The sequence below is a fragment of the Schistocerca cancellata genome, chromosome 8 (assembly GCF_023864275.1).
Source record: "Schistocerca cancellata isolate TAMUIC-IGC-003103 chromosome 8, iqSchCanc2.1, whole genome shotgun sequence".
In the NCBI taxonomy this organism is placed as follows: domain Eukaryota; kingdom Metazoa; phylum Arthropoda; class Insecta; order Orthoptera; family Acrididae; genus Schistocerca; species Schistocerca cancellata.
Genome location: NC_064633.1, coordinates 343,760,406 through 343,784,406, shown reverse-complemented (window position 1 = coordinate 343,784,406; position 24,001 = coordinate 343,760,406). Strand labels below are relative to the sequence as shown.

Sequence of the window (24,001 nt, the reverse complement as noted above, 5' to 3'; positions counted from 1 at the left end):
AGGTAAATTATTATATTTTTATTACTAGCATTACTACAAATGACGTCTCAATTGACCAAGTCCCATGTACAGGTATCTACAGACACAGCGTCAGTTAACGGTTCATCTTCCTCCGCAATGAAATGCACTGTTAACTTTTTAGCGCACCTGGTAACTGTTTTGCATACGAACTGTACCTGAATTACAGCAATTACCTTAGCAGAACGCAGCGTACAACCTATTAGACTCGACCAGAGCCAATAGGACTGTCACGCTGACGTAAAGCGCTGGCCTGCTACGCACTGTGCTCTGTTGGAAAACACCTTCACTGTCTTGTCACGGACGAAGGTACAACGCACTAGCAGCACAAAATTCCAGCTGCTGGCAAAATCTGGCTTAAATCTAGTGGAAGTGTTCTGAAGTACAAGGAGTTTAGCCCACTCGATTGGCCGTGCGGTCTAACGCACAGCTCCCGGGCGGGAAGGCGCGCCTGGTCCCCGGCACGAATCCGCCCGGCGGATTTGTGTCGAGGTCCGGTGTACCGGCGTCTGTGGATGGTTTTTAGGCCGTTTTCCATCTGCCTCGGCGAATGTGGGCTGATTCCCCTTATTCTATCTCAGTTACACTATGTCGGCGAATCCTGCGCAAACAAGTTCTCCACGTACGCGTACACCACCATTACTCTACCACGTAAACATAGGGGTTACACTCTTTTGGGTTGAGACGTTCCCGGGGGGTCCACCGCGGGCCGAACCGCACAATAACCTGGGTTCGGTGTGGGGCGGCGGAGAGATGAAGTGGACTGCCATAGTCGTCGTGGGGTTGTGGACCACTGTGGCTGTGGTGGGGATGGAGCCTCTCCGTCGTTTCCTGGTCCCTGGTTAACTTACAACATACAACATACAAGGAGTTCGTAAGAGGTCCATGACTAAGGAATTTTTTGCTAGCGCACTCGAGTAGATGTAATTTCTATGGATTGCTCACGCGCTGCCTGCGATATGTAAGCTATAAGAGAATCTCAGACCAAAGAGCAGTGTTGACTGCAGTACGAACTGTGTAGCAGTAGTAGTAAGTAGTAGCGAGCAGTCTGATGTATCGTGTTGGCTGGGCCAGTCGTGGGGAGCGATGGCGGAGCCTGAGCGTTATAATATAAGGTAAAAGCAGCCTCGCGCATATGTAGTATTGTTATATCAAGTCCCATGTAAATGTTTAAAAAAATCTCTTAATAATAATCTTTTTTATAAAAATTGACTTTTGACAATCATTCATCTCAATTTAAAGAATTTACTAATTTCTCCAATCCATGGTCATCCGGATTATTGTAAAGAAAAATCAGTTTTTCCCTTTTATACATGACAAATCTATCGGCCAACATTGCACTGGGCTGTGCCAGAAAAATTTATTATAAGAGCAGATATATATGCGTTATCCGGCGACATTACTGAGGTAAGAATTCCCGATTTATTCAGTATGATCTTTCAGGGCCATGACGCAGCACTGCTGACGTCCACATTTACTAGTTTAAATTCACAGTCAATTATTGAAAGGTTATAAGTGAGCCACAATTTTATTGAGAGATTAGTCACATTGTATTATTGGTAGGTTTCGGAATTTATCTGTTGGTAGGTTACGCAGAATGTGAATTATATAATTATATTTTTACTGTTGGGAGGTTATTATATAATTTTTCTGTTGGGAGGTTACAAGTTTTATCTAGTACTTCGAACCAGTCTCAAGTTATTAGCCATGGCACACTCAGAATTTACAGGGCAACTATGAAAGTATCCAATTTTGTCGCTCTTAGCGTTTCCCATTTCGTCTTCAATTTCTGAAATACGTACCGACCACGGGAAGTTTATCGATTTCAGTTCCCATCGCTATCCAGTAGGATACCAAACGTACATGCTGTAACTAGGCCAACATTATCATTGTTTCTTCAACATTCTACACATACGCCAGTCCGAGGTGAGCTGATGGTCACCGCCACTTACCGAAGCCCTTGCCAGGACCCATGATGACCCAATCTGCGGAGCTGGCGAGCAGTCCGTGCATCACCAGGATGGGGAAGCCGGAGCCCCCGCTCGCCTTGGGGCTGGACGGCACGCGGAACATGCGCAGGATGTAGCCGTCCGCCGTCGTCACGAAGTGCTCTTCCACCGGGTAGCCGTACTTCCTCAGGAGCTGCGCCTGCACACGGACAAGTTCCAGGTAGTTCATACTCGTATGGCGGGTTAAAACTAAACGATTCGAGTCAGTTTCAGTCACGAAACTAAATCATTTTCAAAAAATCATTACTGTTATCACAATTTTGTAAGACCCTAATACTGATTCTATAAGTTATTAATACTTTTTCTTAATGCGATGGAGCTTACAGGTTCCTCACATAGTCCACCCACTACACAGGTATGTTGTGCATTGCCCCTACATCGCTGATGATAAAGTGAGACATATACGTAACAAATTCTAAGTATCTCAAGAAAATATCTTCTCCAAGTTGCAGGTAGTACACAGCAGTAACTACGTAAGGGCTACCACAGTGCTGTACACAGCACTATTATAGAGGGATATCGCTATTACCAGTATGTTCCAAAATTTTCTCGAATATTCTGCTAAGGAGGCTTACAACATATGCAGATGAAATTGTGGGGGATTACCAAGCCGGCTTTCGGAGGAACAGATCAACTATAGACCAAATATTCACCCTGCGTCAAATTTTGGAAAAGAAATGTGAATACAATAAACCAATTCATAATCTTTTCATAGATTTTACAAAAGCATATGATTCAGTATTGCAGTCAAAATTGTACAGATTTCTTTTGGAACTTGGAATACCAAAGAAGTATGTTAGACTTATAGAAGCGAGTTTGAAAAACACAAAAGGTAGAGTACGCGTGGGAATTTGTATTAAAGAACGGACTTAAGTAGGGAGATGCCCTGTCTCCGCTACTTTTTAATTTAGTCCTAGAATATATTGTACGAATGGCAGCAGATAATTCAGAGGGTGTGGAGTTAAATGGAAATATTAAGATATTAGGGTATGCAGATGATCTAAACATCATTAGCGATAGAAAAGAATCTGTAACAGCAAATGCGAATGCGTTAGTCAAGGCTAGTGAAGATGTAGGTCTAAGGATAAGTGAAGACAAAACTAAATACCTGATTACTACTAGAATGCCAACAGCAGTAGATCAGGAAATGTTAAGAGTTGGAGACATGCAGTTTGAAAAAGTGAACACATTTAAGTATCTAGGCGTGGACATCACTTCGAGAAATGAGATTGAATCCGAACTGAAGAGATTACGGGCGGGAAATGCGTGCTACTTCTCACTGAATAGATTACTTTCATCACGGATATTGTCTAGGAATTTAAAGATTAGAATATACAAAACTTTTATTCTACCAGTTATGCCGTATGGGTGTGAGACTTGGTCTCTCACTGTGCAAAATGAAAAGCAGTTTCGAGTATTTGTAAACAAAATTTTGAGGAACATTTTCGGGGCAAAAAGGGATGACATTAGTGGAGAGTGGCGAAAACTGGATAACGAAGAGGTTCACGAACTCTATTCAAGCCCTGACATAATCAGTATTATTAAACCACGTAGGCTGCGATGGGCGGGTCACGCAGCTCGAATGGATGAGGGCAGGGCAGCGCGCAGAGTACTGGTAGGGCACCTAGAAGGAAAACGTCCTGTGGGGAGACCGAGGCGTAGATGGGAGGACAATGTGAAGGTTGATATGAGGAGCCTAGGTATTGAAGGGGAATGGAAGGAAATAGCCCAAGACAGGGGAAGATGGCGAAAATACGTTGCTGCGGTAATGGACTCTCGAGTCCGGTATGACCAGTGAGTAAGTAAATAAGTATTACTATTAGTGGCTGTGGTCAGACGCAAACCATTAGCATCCTGAAGTCTTACAATTTCTACCAGTTCAGAAGTAAGAAGTGCAGCAATCAAGTGATTCACCAACAGTAATCGTAGCGCACATTTTAACTTGGTTGGTTTTAAATGGTGTTGCAGTGGGCAGGTGAAGCAAGTGGCGCAATGGAGAGAAGTTATTCAGGGAAAGTACATTTTGTATCAAGTGTCAACCACTGCTGTCAATAGTTAGCTTTCTTATCTGAGAAGAAGTTGAGTAGCACTAGCGATGCACCACGAATTCCTTCGTCATTGGTTCTCACACACACACACACACACACACACACACACACACACACACACACACACACACTAAATGTCATTAATATTTCATCATTTTAAAAATAAATGTGTTCCACGAAAAGTCTTTCGTTCTACAAATTTACGTTGGGTGCTTAAGTTGGTGATAATGTGTGTATGTGTGTGTGTGTGTGTGTGTGTGTGTGTGTGTGTGTGTGTGTGTGTGTCTGTAGTGAGTGAAGTGCTGTGAAACAATGTGTATGTAGTGTGTGCACTGACTGATATTGCGATGTGAGTGAACACTGTGGGATTACATTATTTAATAGGTTATTTGTGAAAAAAAGTATTGTTCACCAAGAGTAAATCTAATGATTGTCTCTAACTAGAAATCTGTAAATACATGTGTATACGAATTAGATTATTTCAAATTGGTCTAAACTTGTAAATACTTTGACATGTCATATATCCTTGTTAAAAGAGATCTACGGATGAATAAAGCTACTACTACTACTACTACTACTACTACTACTACTATATAGGGGTAGAAGGGCTAAAAACGTTGGCAAACTCACTCTCTCTCACTCACTCCTACTTCACTCGCGTTGATCCGGACAATCACTCCATATAACACGCCGCAGGTGCTACACCTAGGATGGAAACAGAAGTAAAACGATAGAGTAGCTAAAACAACGGCAGAGGGTCGTAGGGATATGAATTGGCGGACTAAAACAAACATGGGTGAGCGAGTCATCATGTTAACATATTAAGAACGTCTCCCTAAAATTTTTGGAAGCAAGTTGGACGGATCCCAACCTTAAAACTCTAACCACATTCGTTTCAGTGTCAGAATAGAGGGCAGATCCGTCGGCAAATCTGTAGCTACGTTCTGACACTAAAATAAAACACAGTCTAGTAAAATGTGGCGCACGGTGGTCTGTACTCCACAAGCACCACACACTGGGGAGTCCTCTCGCCGGAGCAGGAAGCATGCACTCAGACGACTGTGGTGTATGCGAGGACGAGTTAGGAGGACCTTATCCCGTCTTCGCGGCTGAAAGGAGCTACGCCACGGCGGCGTAGTGCGCTTTAATAGACGTAGCTTATTATTTGTCACTTCTAGCCACTCGTCTTCCAATCGATGCATGACTCTGTACCTCAACAGCAAAGTGATAGCATGCAGGAGGATGTCACTGAGGATCACGACACGCCTCCTCCGTGGCTGCCTCCGTCGGAGGTTCGAGTCCTCCCTCGGGCATGGGTGTGTGTGTTATCCTTAGCGTAAGTTAGTGTAAGTTAGATTAAGTAGTGTGTAAGCTTAGGGACCGATGACCTCAGCAGTTTGGTCCCATAAGATCTTACCACAAATTTCCAATTTTACACGCCTCCTTACTTGCTGCGTCCGCCGTTTCATTTCCCGCAACAACCGCTTTGTTATGAGGGACCAATACAGGGTGACAATTATTGAACTTTATGAAATAAAATCGTCATAGCTTGTGAACGGTATGCCCAGGGACGTTCTAACTGCACTGTTGGCTGTGGGGCGTGGTGGGAAAGTGTGGTTTGGTTTAGCAATGAAGCCCACTTTTATTTGGATGGGTTTGCCAATAAGCAAAATTGGCGCATTTGGGGGACTGAGAATCTGCACTTCACGATCGAGAAGTCTCTTCACCTTCAACGGGTAGCTGTGTGGTGTGCAGTGTCCAATCACGGAATAATCGGTGCGATACTCCTTGAATGCACGGTGACTACCGAACGGTACGTGGCGGTATTGGTAGACGATTTCACCTCCATTATCCAAAGTGACCCTGATTTCGCCAATATTCTGCGGATTTGAACACATGCGACTGCTTTTTGTGGGGCTGTGTTAAAGAGAAAGTGTACAGCAATAACCCCAAAACCATTGCTGAGCTGAAAACAGCCATTGAAAGGTGGCTACACTGAGTCACAGCGCCAGAGATTGCGCCAAAGAGTATTATTCCGCCGCCTCCACTGGCGCAGTAGTCGTTCAGAGAATGTCGAGGGCAGTAGTAGTTCAGAGGTTGCCGTGGGCAATGCTTGTTGAGAGGATGTCGAGAGCAGTACTAGTTGAGAGCATGTCGTGTGCAGTTATTGTTCTGTTGGGCGAGAGAGCAGATGGTGTTCGGTTGGTGTAATGTATATATTGAAGATGTTGCAATGATCACAGTGTATTTTTCGTCAATATATATATGGAGGTAACAAAAATTTATTTCAAATTTCCTAAATAACAATGCCTATTGGTCACAGGTTCAGTCAACAAAGCATCTGGCTCGTGTTCATGTATTAGGCTTGTAATTCTGGTTTCTATGTGCAATTATAGTATTTCTGGTTTTTCATTTAGTTCATTGTAAATGGTGTTTAAAGTTTCTTGTCGTATTGAGGAAGAACCGTGTCAGATACATGTACGTTGAGTCACAGTACCACACACAGAACAGTTACACTTGTGCTTTGTTTCGTAGCTTTTATAGTTGCGGGGGACTTAGTTGATGAATTGTGTTAACGGAAATTTCCCTTCATTCTTTATTGTTATTTTATGCAGTCAGATTGCGTACTGATGCTGCTCAGGGCCAACCGGTTACGAGACTTCGTAACCGGACACACAGCTACTAAAATTAAAATTATTGCATTTATTTTTAATAATTAAGCCCCCATGCACCATTCAGGAGGTCATCGACAGCATCGATATTCCGACACTTGAGCGCACCGTGCAGAATTTCGCTACTCGTCTGCGCCACATCATTAAAGTATGTGCACGCCGTAGTTTGTAAATAATTTACGTTTTTCTCATGTAGCTCAGCAACTGTCATCCCGTAAACGCGGCAGATCACTTGACTAATGCTGATACCTAACATGTAATGCGGAGCATTGTTGGAAGCGGCTTCCGTGACGTATGACGGGAACGCGAGATGCTCTGTCAGCAGCTGATTTTATGTGACCAATGACTGAACTGCTGCAGGCGACGCGTTTTGTAGCTCTGATTTTAAACTCGTGTGCTAACATACACACAAACTCGTAATGTGCATTGTATCCGAGAAAACAGAGGTCAACAACCTGCGGCAGAACTGTTAATCACACTTGATTTGATCACGGTGATTAAAGCTAACTTTTACGAGGAAACTCAAGGGGGAAAATTTCTGAGTGCTAAAAGTAAACTTTAATTTTCGGCTTCCACTGGTTATCTGAAACTATCCTCAACTGGCTACACGAGCTACCACGTTACCGACCGATGAGCTTTCCTGCTTACGAGTTATAGGCGATACATACATATTACGAACGAATAAAAAATGATAGGAATAAAAAGTAAGAACAAATAAAAGTCACTATGATTATGACAATGACTCGACGAACTATGAGAAATAAAAAAATACATTTAAACCATTTTGTTAAATAAAAACGAAAATACAAGTCATTTTGATAAGATCTAGAAATACAATATTTCAAAGCGTATAACGAGATCTAAAACCACGATCTCTTACACGTCAGGCACGCATTTTAACCTCCACATTATGTCTCCAACGTACGTTACATGCTTATATTTACGATTTTCCAGGACCAATCGCTACGATGATTTCCTGTACCCAAAAATGTCGGCCTAATGTACGACGCTTATCTAACGTTGTCCGATCTCTGTGATGATAATAATTTATGCGAAAGGAAACGTTAGTGTTTGGTTAGTGCTGTGTATGAAAGGTGTGTATTTCGTTAGCATCGTTGTGTGTGTGTTATCATGTCTGATGAAATGAGAAACAAAAGGGGCAAGCCCAGGAATCGGAATTCATGATTCCAAACACTTCAAGAAACAAAGCCGGACAAGAAATTGACAGTGAACTGCCGCAGTTTGATAATGGCGAACAGGTCTATCGTGACGTTGAACACTCTGACTGAATCAGAGCATTTTTTTAAGCGTCAACCAACAAGTAATTTTAATCAGACTATAGATGTGAAAAGTGTTCCTCTTGCTGTGTGTCATAAAAGAGTCTGGGCTCCTTGTTACAGTTACTGTAGAAAGTCGTGGAAAACTGTCCAACGACCAGTAGTTCTGTCAACTAGCCGATTTACTCAGACGAAGCATTAGAATGTTTGGTAAGGTAACTGCGATGTTTCAATCCTAAACGTAATATTAAAAGAAAAACAAGGATAAGTTCCTGAAATGCGATTGGTGACCCAAAAGTAATGGGAACTAATCAGTTGCAACGTTCACATTTCATAATATCTTTACAAAATTGCATCAACTTAATGGTTTTTTTGAAGTTCTTCGTTTAACTATTGAACTCCTGAATTATTTAATTTTTTCGCTAGTAATATTTAGTGACTGCTGTAGTAGGATGACCTTTATTTTAAGAGTAACATTGATCTTCACAGGTATTTTCAGCAGTCCATGAAGTCTGAAAGTATGTGATGCTCCAAGTGATATTTAATAAACCCAGTAAATAATCCGACTTCCGAGGAATGTAGAACAATTAACTTTGTACACCTCGAGAAGCTCTTATTGTAATATATCAGCTTAAAGGACTTCAGTGTAGACTGTTAGATCGAGAAAAAACGACGCAAAGCGTGAAGTGATGTACTGAAACGAGTTCACAGTAACAAGTACAGAAAGCTTCTGACCACAGTAAGGCAAACGTTCTCTCAGTCGTTTGCGCTTAAGTCTTACAACTTCGTAACTACACGTAGTTTGTATTCGAAACACCATACACGCTAGCATAAAATGTAGGATAGATACACCATATTCGCTAGCATAAACCGTAGGATAGAAATACTGAATGTTACGAGCGTTAACCACAAAAGTCTATTCAGAAGGCCTCACAGAAATTGCATATCCCTCGTAGGACAGTACACAGGGCGCTTCAAAAGCATCTTCAAATACACTCCTGGAAACTGAAATAAGAACACCGTGAATTCATTGTCCCAGGAAGGGGAAACTTTATTGACACATTCCTGGGGTCAGATACATCACATGATCACACTGACAGAACCACAGGCACATAGACACAGGCAACAGAGCATGCACAATGTCGGCACTAGTACAGTGTATATCCACCTTTCGCAGCAATGCAGGCTGCTATTCTCCCATGGAGACGATCGTAGAGATGCTGGATGTAGTCCTGTGGAACGGCTTGCCATGCCATTTCCACCTGGCGCCTCAGTTGGACCAGCGTTCGTGCTGGACGTGCAGACCGCGTAAGACGACGCTTCATCCAGTCCCAAACATGCTCAATGGGGGACAGATTCGGCGATCTTGCTGGCCAGGGTAGTTGACTTACACCTTCTAGAGCACGTTGGGTGGCACGGGATACATGCGGACGTGCATTGTCCTGTTGGAACAGCAAGTTCCCTTGCCGGTATAGGAATGGTAGAACGATGGGTTCGATGACGGTTTGGATGTACCGTGCACTATTCAGTGTCCCCTCGACGATCACCAGTGGTGTACGGCCAGTGTAGGAGATCGCTCCCCACACCATGATGCCGGGTGTTGGCCCTGTGTGCCTCGGTCGTATGCAGTCCTGATTGTGGCGCTCACCTGCACGGCGCCAAACACGCATACGACCATCATTGGCACCAAGGCAGAAGCGACTCCCATCGCTGAAGACGACACGTCTCCATTCGTCCCTCCATTCACGCCTGTCGCGACACCACTGGAGGCGGGCTGCACGATGTTGGGGCGTGAGCGGAAGACGGCCTAACGGTGTGCGGGACCGTAGCCCAGCTTCATGGAGACGGTTGCGAATGGTCCTCGCCGATACCCCAGGAGCAACAGTGTCCCTAATTTGCTGGGAAGTGGCGCTGCGGTCCCCTACGGCACTGCGTAGGATCCTACGGTCTTGGCGTGCATCCGTGCGTCGCTGCGGTCCGGTCCCAGGTCGACGGGCACGTGCACCTTCCGCCGACCACTGGCGACAACATCGATGTACTGTGGAGACCTCACGCCCCACGTGTTGAGCAATTCGGCGGTACGTCCACCCGGCCTCCCGCATGCCCACTATACGCCCTTGCTCAAAGTCCGTCAACTGCACATACGGTTCACGTCCACGCTGTCGCGGCATGCTACCAGTGTTAAAGACTGCGATGGAGCTCCGTATGCCACGGCAAACTGGCTGACACTGACGGCGGCGGTGCACAAATGCTGCGCAGCTAGCGCCATTCGACGGCAAACACCGCGGTTCCTGGTGTGTCCGCTGTGCCGTGCGTGTGATCATTGCTTGTACAGCCCTGTCGCAGTGTCCGGAGCAAGTATGGTGGGTCTGACACACCGGTGTCAATGTGTTCTTTTTTCCATTGCCAGGAGTGTATTTTAGGTTTAGCTTCAGTCACTGCCAGTCATTAAACCAGATAAATAAATAATGTTAGCATCTGCTCATCGAATCCACATGATGTACGTGACCAGGCAGAACGTGCTGCGAACACTGTGTGCAACGTGCCTGGTGAGTGATGGAACCATCTCTAATTTACTTTTTCGTGTCCGGAAACCAGGTCACAATCTTTGAGCCCATACAGGGCCACGTCCAGGGCTTCTTTCTTGTCCAGCCATAAACCGTCGGGGTTGCACCTTGAAGGGCAGTTTGGGGAGGCAAGCAGATGCTCCATACCCTGCACGGCGCCCAGTCACACTTATCATCCGTGGTTCCCAGACCCCACCTAATCTTATTTGTCTTCACCGGGACCACCCCTGTCATTATTCGGTTCAGTGTCCTCCATGTCTTCCAGTTTGTGATGAATCCGCTGGGCACTTCCTGTGCAGGTGGGTAATCAGATGGTGGTCCTTCTACACTCCTGGAAATGGAAAAAAGAACACATTGACACCGGTGTGTCAGACCCACCATACTTGCTCCGGACACTGCGAGAGGGCTGTACAAGCAATGATCACACGCACGGCACAGCGGACACACCAGGAACCGCGGTGTTGGCCGTCGAATGGCGCTAGCTGCGCAGCATTTGTGCACCGCCGCCGTCAGTGTCAGCCAGTTTGCCGTGGCATACGGAGCTCCATCGCAGTCTTTAACACTGGTAGCATGCCGCGACAGCGTGGACGTGAACCGTATGTGCAGTTGACGGACTTTGAGCAAGGGCGTATAGTGGGCATGCGGGAGGCCGGGTGGACGTACCGCCGAATTGCTCAACACGTGGGGCGTGAGGTCTCCACAGTACATCGATGTTGTCGCCAGTGGTCGGCGGAAGGTGCACGTGCCCGTCGACCTGGGACCGGACCGCAGCGACGCACGGATGCACGCCAAGACCGTAGGATCCTACGCAGTGCCGTAGGGGACCGCAGCGCCACTTCCCAGCAAATTAGGGACACTGTTGCTCCTGGGGTATCGGCGAGGACCATTCGCAACCGTCTCCATGAAGCTGGGCTACGGTCCCGCACACCGTTAGGCCGTCTTCCGCTCACGCCCCAACATCGTGCAGCCCGCCTCCAGTGGTGTCGCGACAGGTGTGAATGGAGGGACGAATGGAGACGTGTCGTCTTCAGCGATGGGAGTCGCTTCTGCCTTGGTGCCAATGATGGTCGTATGCGTGTTTGGCGCCGTGCAGGTGAGCGCCACAATCAGGACTGCATACGACCGAGGCACACAGGGCCAACACCCGGCATCATGGTGTGGGGAGCGATCTCCTACACTGGCCGTACACCACTGGTGATCGTCGAGGGGACACTGAATAGTGCACGGTACATCCAAACCGTCATCGAACCCATCGTTCTACCATTCCTAGACCGGCAAGGGAACTTGCTGTTCCAACAGGACAATGCACGTCCGCATGTATCCCGTGCCACCCAACGTGCTCTAGAAGGTGTAAGTCAACTACCCTGGCCAGCAAGATCTCCGGATCTGTCCCCCATTGAGCATGTTTGGGACTGGATGAAGCGTCGTCTCACGCGGTCTGCACGTCCAGCACGAACGCTGGTCCAACTGAGGCGCCAGGTGGAAATGGCATGGCAAGCCGTTCCACAGGACTACATCCAGCATCTCTACGATCGTCTCCATGGGAGAATAGCAGCCTGCATTGCTGCGAAAGGTGGATATACACTGTACTAGTGCCGACATTGTGCATGCTCTGTTGCCTGTGTCTATGTGCCTGTGGTTCTGTCAGTGTGATCATGTGATGTATCTGACCCCAGGAATGTGTCAATAAAGTTTCCCCTTCCTGGGACAATGAATTCACGGTGTTCTTATTTCAATTTCCAGGAGTGTATTATAAAGGAACCATCAGAAACTTACGTTTCGCAGAGAAGACAGTTACTGTTAGAAAGCACATTGGCATTCTGAGGATTGATCTGGTACCAAAATTAGTTGACGGTCAATATGATTTTGTTGATTAATTTCTTTTTTTACATTTTGCATTCGGTGAACCGTGCGCGGCTCTCGTTTATCACATTTATTGTTTGTCATCTTCAATCACGGTGCTGCCGCCTCGTTTTCTTATTCCATTTACTGGCGTCACTAACTTCCTGCCTTACTTGCCCGTGAGCGGCAGCAGCAGCGCGTATCGATAAGTGCACTGTCATACCATCGCTGGAGTGACCGACAGTATTTCCGGGTCGTCGTGTGTCTGGCAGTCAGTTGGAGACGGACCAGCAGTGCAGTCGGGGACGCAGCAGCAGTGAAGTCTGGGACGGAGCGCCGGTGAGGCGCCGACAGCCAGTGCTCGCCGACCGCTGTCGACACACTTGTACTGTCCTACGGAGGGAGATTGGAGGGGGACGACCGTTGGTTGGTCGTTCGGCTGGTCGTCTCATCGGCCGACGTATATTTGGTCCTTCATCGTTTTCGGGCCTGAGCAGTCGGTCGGTTGGCATGTAGCAGCGAGGAATGTCTTCGTGGCGCGTATTTTTTGCCCGGGGCCGGTGCCGGCGTTCACGCGCGGTTAGAGTGTGAGGGGCTGTTCCCATTGCTACGATTTCCATGGCTCACCGATACCGGACACGAAAGTTAAGTTATCCTGTCCTTTTGTCCGTTGACTGTTTGTCAGTTGGGTTGCCGTCGGATTGAAAATTGTTGGGCCGACTGCCTGTCTCACCTAAGCGAGCGTTAGTGTCTGAATTCCAGGCCGACCCTCGAACATCTGAGCGCCCTTGGGTGTACTGCCCTTTTTTTTATTTGTTCTTGTTGTTTGTAGTTGTATGAATTCTAGCCGATTTAAAAAAAATTAAGGTTGTTTTGCCCTTAAGGCGTAAGATTCGTTAGGCCTTCAGCCTAATTTAAAGAATTGTTTCACGTAAGACCTTTGGCATTTTAAAGATTTTAATGTTGTTGAATTTTAAGTGTTGGGCCTTCAGCCGATTTTGAGTTCGAGTTGTTTTGCTCTTAAGGCCTTTCACGTAAGGTCTTTGGAATTAAAAAAAATTAATGTATGGAGTTTTAAGTATTAGGCCTTCAGCCGATTTGAATTTAACTTGTTTGCTCTCGAAGTGTCTGATTCTTGGGGCCTTCAGCCTAACTAAAGTACTGTTTTAGGATAAGGCTTTGCCTTTTAAATTTCTGTTTTGATTGAGTTTTGCCTAATTAAGAACTGTTTTACGTAAGACCTTGTTTTTTTAAAAAAACAAAAATTTAATGTTGTTTAGCCTTAGGTGTTGGGCTTTCAGCCGATTTTGAATTCAAATTATTTGCTCTGAAAATCTCAGATTCATTGGGCCTTCAGCCTAAATAAAGAACTGTTGTAAGATAAGGCTTGCCTTTTAAATTTCTGATTATACTTGCGTTTTAAGTTATTGACCTTCAGCCATTTTTAAATTAAAGTGGCTTTCAGCCGGTAATTAAGTCCTAAAGATTAAAGCTGTGTGTTAAAAAAATTTTTTTTAGGCTCTTGTAATGTTTGATCAAATAATAAAGTTGTATGTTCGAGTGTAACTGACAGCCCCTTATTTTGGCCCCTTTCCGCAATTTAAGCTACCTGGCCTGTCCTGCAGATTAAGTGGGGCGTCTCATTCGGCAAACTACTTTTCCAGTCACTATCGCAGAACAATTGCATCTGATGATATTTCACTAGAACGGATTGTAGAAATTAGTTGGCAGTCAGGTACAATGTCTGCAGTGAGACTCAGATCACCAGTAAAGTTGCAACGTAATACAAATTCTTTACTTCCCATGCATTTGATCTTAAAATATTAGAATTTCCCATCTGAGGGTGTGTTAATGACAGGGTTTCCTAAGATGCTGGTAAAGTTATTGACAATCTCGTCGCTGAAATCAGCAGAACAACTATCTCTGACGAAGAAAACGTCTCTTATGAAAGGAGTTAGAATACAGAGTACATGACACACGTTCCACGTGAGGTACACATATTGTTGTGAACTGAACTGGCGCGTTAGATCAGGAACTAGAATTCATTTGTAAACAAAAAAAGTCAACAAAAGCATTTACAGTCTGTAGTGTAACTTACGATTCTTTCTGTTCCTATTACGACCCTGACACGTTGAATCACAGAGTTTACTTGTTAGTAGGTTTACTGAAATATGCATTGATAATTATTGTTAATTTCTCGCCCGCTGTTTAGAAATTGTTTGCATTAATAATCTGGGGCATCTTAATCTATTGTTCATTCTACTGCCATGCACCTCTTGCACACAACTACTACTCTTCACAAAAGTCGTACAAACGGTTTACGTTGTTTGAAAGTTCATATGTTTTATTTACATTTGTCCCTAAACAAATTCAAGGAGAACTTTTCAGATGCACTCGTCGATATACACTTTGCTTCGCGACATATACGAGATGACCGCTCACACGTCCGAGCATAGGGACTCTCAGTACAGATTCTGCCCCTACATCTGCATGATTGCTCTGGAATTCACGCTTAGGTGCTTAGCAAAGGGTTCATAGAACCACTTTCAGACTATTTCTGTACCGTTTCACTCTCGAACATGCAACTGGGATAAATGGACCCCTACATCTTATTGTACGCGTTCTGATTACTCTTATTTTATCACGATGGTCATTTCTCGCTGTATAGGTGGGCATCAACACAATATTTTGGCTTTCGGAGGAGAAAGTTCGTAACTGATATATAACGAAAATCTGTCGCCGCAACAAGAAAAAGCATTGTTTCAACGATTGGATCTCTCCCCTCATCACATCTACAGCTCTCTCTCCCCTATTTCGCGACAATACAAAACAAGCCGTCTTTCTGAGAAGTTTTTCGATACCCTCCGTCAACAACATCTGGTAAGGACTTCATACATCGTAACAGTACAACAGAAGGGGACGAACGAGCGTAATGTAGGTTCCATCTTCTACACATTCTGTCAACAAACCGCAGTTTTTGGTTAGTCTTCTCACAACATTTTCTACAGTATGGTTTGGATTTAAACCATTCTTTACTGTAATTCCTAGGTATTTAGTTGAATCCACAGCCTTTAAAATTCTGTGATTATTTGTACAACCGAAGCTAATGGAATTGTTTTAATAATCGAATGGACGACCTCACGCTTTCTATTGTTCAGGGTCAACCGATATATTTTGCATCACACACATCTTGTTTAAATCATTTTGTAGTTCGTTTTGATTTTCTGATGACTTAACGAGACCATAAAATACGACGTTATCTGTAAATCTGAGGCCTACTCAAATGGCTACATTGTTTATAGAGATTAAGAACGGTAGAGAGATTATAAGGCTTCCTTTGGGAATTCGGTTTTACTACGGTTTTACTAGATGACTTGCCGTCAATTACTAGGAATCTTTATTACAGGAAATCGAAAATCTAATCGCACTATCGACCGACGCAATGCTTCATGGGCACGCAATTTGATCAGAAGCCGCATGCAAGAAACAGTGCCAAAAACCTTCTATAAATCTATAAATATGAAGAAACCTCGTATCTTCTTTCGTAAACACTAATAATAATAATAATAATAATAATAATAATAATAATGTCATTCGGCACAACGGGTGTGAATAAAGAGCCACTCATGTTTCGCAAGAACGTTATTTTCTGAATTTGTGCTGGTTACGTTTCAATAGATCGTTTCCTCCGAAGTATTTCATAATACTGGAATTCAACATATGCTCCATAATCCTGATACACATCGATGTCAATGATATGAGTCTACAATTCACCAGGTTTCTTCTATTTTCTTTCTTGTGTGCTGATGTGTCCTGTGCAACTTTCCAACTATTAGGTGCTAGCACGGAACTTTTGTAGAGCGAGCAGCTTTGCATATGATTGCTAAAATGGAACTGTTTAATGTGTGCACTCTGAAAGGAATCCAATTGGTAGACTATCTGGATCGGTAAGTTTGTCTTTATTAAGTGATTTAAGCTTATTTGCTTCTTCCAAATTACTTACGTTGGCAGCTGTTCTTGCTTCTAAGTCTGGAATATTTACTGAATATTCCTTGGTAACAAGATTTCAAAAAACCATGTTTGGTAACACCACTTTAGTGGCACTGTTTTCGATAACATTGCCTTTGCTATATAACGTATCATTTAAGATTTTGTACTTTGCTCTGCTGCTTTATCTCTGCCTTGTAGTCGTGCGCTCCATGGCAGTTATATTAAGAGATGAATAGGACGTTTTTATATAATTCTTAGCCATTTTCTGGTTTCATAAATTGATAAAAGTGACTGCAGATGCAGAAAAAGCTCACATTTCCCCCAATTTCTCATCGCTCTTTGCGATCCTGATCGCTGGTACGCTTACGATCCTGATTCCCACTTCTTGGTTACGCTATCTGAATTAACTGCTTTCCAGTTCAGGCAATGTAATTGTTATGTGCATATAAAATGGAGTAAAAGAAATTTCCTAGTATCTGCATTTGTGATTTAACAAACTACCATTGAGATATTTAAACTAAAAAGCCACAAACATTTCGACCTTTTCATTTACGCATGTTTAATAATGTGACTGGAGCGGCGTTGAGTTAGTGTAATGACATTAATAAGATTACAGTGATTATATGAGCTGATTTAATTTCCTGTTTGTAACGTTCTCTAGTCTAACACGGTACTGGGTACATCAGTTTGCTTTTATAGACGAGTTTCGGAAGTGAGAAGTGCTGTTAATGAAACGGGTGATTTGTTGTAAGGCTCAGCGAATCGATCCGCGGGGAGCCGAGCGTGTGCTCCCTCTGACAGTACTTTAGGGATGGAGGGCGCCAGGTGAAACGACCTCGCCGAGTCAAGCAAAACGTCGCTTTGCAAAGCAGTGAGCTGGCTATGGTGCAGTACAGTATGGGTAGTACGGGCCTACTGTGGATGGCTTAGACGAAAAAGATTCATTCTGGTGGATGGTAATCTGTCAGTGCATACCAGGCACAAGGATCATGTTAAGAGAAATATTTCAGCTGATAAACATCTCCTATCTTTCCAAAAAACATGGCAAAACTGTTCTGATCTACTAAAGATTCGTTTGTTGCTGCGAAGTCAGCGACTAACCTCGTGGGCAGTTTTTTAGCATTTCTCAGGACGTCAAGAGTTTGTGAGAGCAGTAATTGGTGTGATGGAAGTGACATCAGGAGAATGTAACTGCTGCAAACTGTTTAGAGAAGAGGGGAGGAAATTCAGTTCATTGACATGTTGATGTTTCGCATTTTCTGACGGGATGTTAAAGTAACAATTACACCATTGGCGGGTTGTAGTAGCTTTTGAGAGCACTGGTAGTCGCTTTTTTGACGGCAGGTGAAAAAGAGCAAGTAACTTTTTACGGACTTGAAAAGTAAGGACATCTCAGAGATTGCAGGTTAACAGATTGATACTGTGCAAGTTGTGCTTTCAACTGGAGGGGCTATCTGGGGTCCACTCTTAGAGTCCTCATCTGACCAATCATAGTGCCACAATTCATGGAAGTGAGGTGTGGTGCATGCACTCTGTTCGTATGTAGTTAGGCTGCGATACATTTCACAGAGTCAGATGCGACATTACGAGGGTTAGTCAAATGAAAACCTTAAATTTGTAATAACAAATCGAAATTTCGCGCCCTTATCCTGTAAGTTGGTAAACGTGCTACAAACAGCGTGCAGAATGGCCTGCAGGTGGCAGCATAGTGCAGATGCACAGATACCGTCGCAGTATCAGTATAAAGATGGCCGCCCCACTTGCGATTTGCACCAGGGAAGAACAGCGTTCTGTTATTCGGTTTTTGCGTAGTGAAGGTGTGAAAACTAGTGAAATTCATCGACTAATGAAGGTTCCGTATGGTGATGCATGTTTGTCACAGCAGCAAGTGTACGAATGGAGGAGGAAGTTCGCAAATGGTGTGATTTCAGTGGAGGATGCTCCTCGTCCAGGCCAGGCACAACGAGTCGTGACTCCGCAGAACATTGCAGCAGTTGAAGCCATAGTGAAGGAAAACTGCCGAGTACCACTGAATGACATTGCAGCATGTTTACTTATTAGTCATGGGTCAGCACACCACATTGTGCATGATGTTCTCCAGTTTCACGAAGTGTCTGCAAGATGGGTGCCACGGCAGCTGACTCCTGAAATGAGAGAACGACGTGTTGATGCTTACGAAGAACTTCTTCGGCGCTTTGAATGAGAAGGTGATGGCTTCCCTGCAAGAATCGTTACTGGGGACGAAACCTGGGATCACTTCCACCAACCGGAAACGAAGAGAGCGAGCAAGGAATGGCACCATTTCTCATCACCAAAACCAAAGAAGTTTCAAACAGAACCATCAGCAGGGAAGGTTATACTGACTCTCTTTTGGGAGGAAAATGGCGTCATTTTGGAGCATTACATCCCTAGAGGGACCACTGTCACCAGTACATCTCCTAAAAAAATCGTCTGCGGCCTGCAATCAAATCAAAGCCAAGTGGACTGCTGTCATCAGGTGTCCTTTTGCAACATGACAATGCAAGTCCCCACACTGCCCGTACAACAGTTGCAACAATCTCAGACCTGCATTTTGAGTGTCTTCCTCATCCACCGTACTCACCAGACCTTGCCCCAAGTGATTTCCATATGTTTGAACCACTCAAAGACGCAATGGGAGGAAACAAGTTCCGTTCTGATGAAGAGGTACGCCACGCGGTGCATGAGTGGTTGCGCGAACTACCAAAAGAATTTTTTTCTAAAGGAATTTATGCACTTTGTAAGAGCTGGAGGATTTGCATTGAGCGTGGGGGAGATTATGTTGAAAAGTGATACAGATTTATACCACTTCTGCACAATAAATAATATTTAAAAAAATATTTAAGGTTTTCATTTGGCTCACCCTCGTAATAAGCAACTCGACTACAATGAATAAATTTGCCAACTGGTGGTCTTAGTTTTGCAATTCTCAACAGAAAGTATGTCAAAGAGTCTCAAGTGTGTACCTGTTTTACAGTTAATTCTGATTCAGTTAAATCCACTTACACACGCAGGGATCTGCAAAGTCAGAGCACTGAATGCCTTTTACCTTGATGAAATCTGAGAGAATTAAAATAATTAAGTTTATAACATGTGATGCATCAAGTTTCTGTCTGGTGTGGGTCAGTCTTCTTTCGAACTTTACTGATCTTTTCTGTAAGCGACAGGACCTACACTTTGGAGACGAATTTTTGCCAAAGATTAACTTTAATTTCACCTGTAATAATTACGAAAATCATATTCATTAAAAAATATTTCCAGTAGACAGGACAAGCATTACCCCGTTATAGAATGAAGGCATTGACTGTTTTTTGCCGCTGTTATACTAGACTAGAACCTTTTTCGATATTGTACCGGATTTCGAGATTTGAAACTATACGCAATTTTGCCTGGCTAATATTTGTGTTACACATTTTCCTCTCACGAAAACATTTCATAAATATGCTTTAGTGATGCAGAATGTTTCCTGACACCTGGTTCGCACTTACTCCGAAAAACTGATTGCAGTTATAAAACATGTCCATTGTTTCAGTTTACAACTTGACTGAAATAACTGCTAGCATTAACACTTTTTAAGCACAAGTGACATTAATGTGTGATTGTATCCTGTGTGTTTCAGTTCTGAAAAGTATTGACTTACAGCTGGCTTTACAGTGTTATCGGCTCCAACTCAATACGATTCAATTTTTCGAAATTGTTCGAAGGAGTGGAACTGATGCATTGGTAAACCTACGTTTGTATCATCTTTGGTTTTTTTCACGAAGAAATATGCTATTAAATTTTCACTTCATAGTTCAACAAGTATCTTCAAGTATCTGGTTTGTATTACTCGCCATCATCAATTACATGCCTGCTTTGCAAATGGGATCACTAAGAATTATTTTAAAATGAGAGACGTGTTATCTCGCACTGAGGAATGAGCACAGTCAACTAAAAATCCATACTATTTTGATAAAAAAATAAATAAAATAAAACAATTTCCAAGTTCCGATTGTTGCACGTATCTTTCATCTACAAAACTGAAAATATCATTATGTCACTTGTAGAACTGTGTAAATGTGAGAGAATTAATTAAATTTCTATTTGAATTGCCACTAATAAGGACACAAATGAGAGCAAATCAACACATTGAATTACTATTTACGTGTTGTCGGTTTTCTTGCTATGATTAACAGTTTTATTTATTTGATGTTGCTGAGCAACAATCATACAATAATTTTTAAGTGAATACACCATCTTTTGACGGTATTGTCAATACAGTAAAATGGCGGCGTGTTCATTTAAAAAAATAAAAAGTAACAATTTATATGTTGTTAAATGGAACCGTTAAGTCTTATAAATTCCCATAAAATAATTTATTTTGCCAAGACTGACACTACTTAATATAAATACTCACAACAATTTTTTCGAAATATTAACCACCATATTCAGGTATGACAAAAATCGACAAATATTGTATAAGCACTAGTTACATGCATACGGAAGATTATGAAAAAAATGGTCCAAACAGAGGATGTAATCTTGGGAGCGTTGAGCGTTCTACACAGTGTCATTTAAAAACTTTGCCACGTTCCTAGATACGAGTAGACGTCATAGGTCAGTACAAGGTCGGTCATGTGTAATCACTCGATGATAAGAGCGTTATCTGCTTTGCCCGAACTATATCCGCACGATAAACATCTGAGCGCCTACAACGGTCTCAGCAGTTGCAGCGTCCCGTTAAACTGTGTATTGAAGGCACATAGCAGATGTCCAGTAGCATGGGATCTGTTTGCGGCTGTATGTAGGTAGATAGATTCGTTCATCGTGGAGTCAACATAGTTCCAAAATGACACTCTTTGACTTTTTGCTAGAGGGAAGGTGGCAGCCAGTGCAGTCGTAGAAACATCTTGGAAAGAGACTAGCTTGATCGTGGTGATGGGGTGCTGATCTGGTGAGGCATCACGATGATTAGAGGGATAGTGTAAATGACGCGACGTATAAAGATCAGCTATTTCCACAAAATATAACGCTGCAGTTGACACAGCCCTGCTCTACATGTACCATACTGCAGGGTCACATCGAGATGCTCTAGTAGATCAATTTTATGCCTGTGAAACTATTTTTCACTTGCCCGGCGAATCCTCCGGATCTTAATGCTATCACGTATGTCTGAAATGCAATTGGGAGACTAAACTCACTTTCGCAGACGTCTCTAAAGACTCTTCAGACTTCCGTTAAGTTCTTACTGAGGAATGTAACAGGCATTTATAATCTTACTGAACCATGTCATTAATCGAGAACAATCCTCATCACTGCCAGTGATGCAACCTGCACACAGCGATAGACGAATACTTTGCGGGTCCCACGCCACATGCTCTGACCGTTCCCTACCCTTGTAACTGGCAACGCTGGTCTCAATGCCAGAATCACCTACTACTACTATTTCTGACTCTCTACAGAAAAATTTATGTGCTGTGCAGAACTAACATTGTCACTTGTTAACGCAACATGTACATTTTAAACAACTTTTTATTCGGTCGCTTTCTTGTCTTTCTGTCGGTATTTTCGGTAGAAATTTTGCAGTTGATTTGAAACTCATTTCCTGATGAGATGGAGAATTGAAATTTTAAACATAGCTCAGAACTGGCTGAGAATGCAATTTTAACTCGCTTTATTGACGGTTTTATCGGTAGGGATGATGGTGGTGAAAAAGGTTGGTAACACTTGAAATATCGGCTGCCCTGTGTGGCTTGCATGTTGTGATGATAGTATCGAAATGCGTTCCGAGCGGTGTTTGAAAGGATGGGCATCGCTGTGAGCAGGGGGAACAGCAGGTGGACAGGGAGAGGGGGAGGAGGAGATGTGTGCTCCATTAGTGACATACAAACATCCAGGCGAAGCCATGGATAAAATACTAGTGTAATATATATATATATATATATATATATAATTATTATTATTCACGTTTGGGCCCTACTGGACCACGCGAAGTACAATCACGGGGCATTCAGTTATTTTCTTTTAGACTTTCTCTCTGCCCAAATTGTTTTCATTCTCTCGGAATGAGCTCTTTTCCTTTCATCAGACCATGTGGTTCCAGTTTTCTTTGGTTTTTCAGCTTGACCAACTACCCAGTCATGAATTTTTTGCCTAAATAATTTTCTGTCTTGAATTTCATCTTGTTTTATATCTGCCTCTTTCATGTCCTCTTTTATAGCAGCAATCCATTTTATTGTCTCAAATTTAGCTTTACTTCGATTTTCGTAGAATTCCACTACTTGTTTAGTTAGTCTGGTAGCATCCATTCTTTTAGTATGCCCATAAAATTTTAATCTGCGTTTTTTCATATCCGAATATATGCTGGTGTATTGTTGAATTTCACTATTTGCTCTTAGCCTGTATGTTCCTTCTTCAGTATATTTTGGACCTAGAATTTTTCTGATTACTTTTCTTTCTCTTTTTTGGATTTCTTGAATGTCCTTTTTTCTGTTTAAAATTAGCGTTTCAGCCCCATAAAGGCACTCTGGTTTTATGACCGTGTTGTAATGTCTCAATTTAGAGTACCTCGAGAGACATTTTTTGTTGTAGATGTCTTTTGTAAGTCTAAAAGCTGTCTCCATCTTTTGACAACGAATTTCATTTCCAATTTTTTCTAGACCAGTCTCTGAGATTGTTTCACCTAAATATTTGAATTGCGAAACTCTTTTGATTTTTCCGTACTTAATTTCCAAAAGTTTGGGTGCCAGTTTGTTGCTAGTCATATACTGTGTTTTTTCAAATGAGATTTGGAGACCTACTCTTTCTGCTGTTTCTTTAAGAATTTCTATTTGTTTCTGAGCAATTTGGATGTCCTGCGTTAGAATAACCAAGTCGTCTGCAAAGGCCAAACAGTCTATTCGAATATTTGTTCGTCCTAATTTCACTGGTTGGTCAATTTTGAACTCCAATTTTCGTTCGCGCCACTCTTGTATTACTTTTTCTAGAACGCAGTTAAATAGCAACGGAGAGAGTCCATCACCTTGCCTCACGCCTGTTTTTATTTCAAAGGGTTCTGAAATTTCTCCTCTGAACTTTACTTTTGATTTTGTACCAGTTAGCGTGTCTCTGATAATTGCCGTGGTTTTAGGATCCAGGCCTTGTTCTTTCACAATTTGGAAAAGAGATTCACGATCCACTGAGTCATAAGCCTTTCTAAAATCTACAAAGGTACAAACTAGTTTTTTATTGTAAATTTTTTGATGTCTGAGAATTAGTTTGAGGACTAAAATCTGTTCTGGGCAAGATCTATTTGGCCTGAAACCTGCTTGATATTCGCCAATTTTCCATTCAAGTTGTTGTTGTGCTCGGTTCAGAAGACATTGAGAGAGGATTTTGTATGTGACTGGAAGAAGAGAAATTCCTCTGTAATTATTAACATCAGTTTTGTCTCCCTTCTTATGAAGTGGGTGAATCAAGGCGGTTTTCCATTCATCAGGAATTTTTTCAGTTTGCCAAATGTTTTGCATGATTGAAGTAATTTCTTTAACGGTTTTTGGACCAGCTGCCTTTAAAAGTTCTGCAACAATTCCATCTTCACCA

General features: G+C 43.0%; 1 protein-coding gene across 1 annotated transcript in view; it reads right to left on the bottom strand.

Moving 5' to 3' along the window:
- The window catches only part of LOC126094668 (lipase 3-like), an 82,015-nt gene that overhangs the window by 46,217 nt on the left and 11,797 nt on the right, over window positions 1–24,001 (bottom strand). The window contains exon 2 of the mRNA XM_049909178.1: window positions 1,971–2,166. Within this exon, the coding sequence (XP_049765135.1) occupies window positions 1,971–2,166 (196 nt within the window). The remainder of the gene's footprint in view (window positions 1–1,970; window positions 2,167–24,001) is intronic.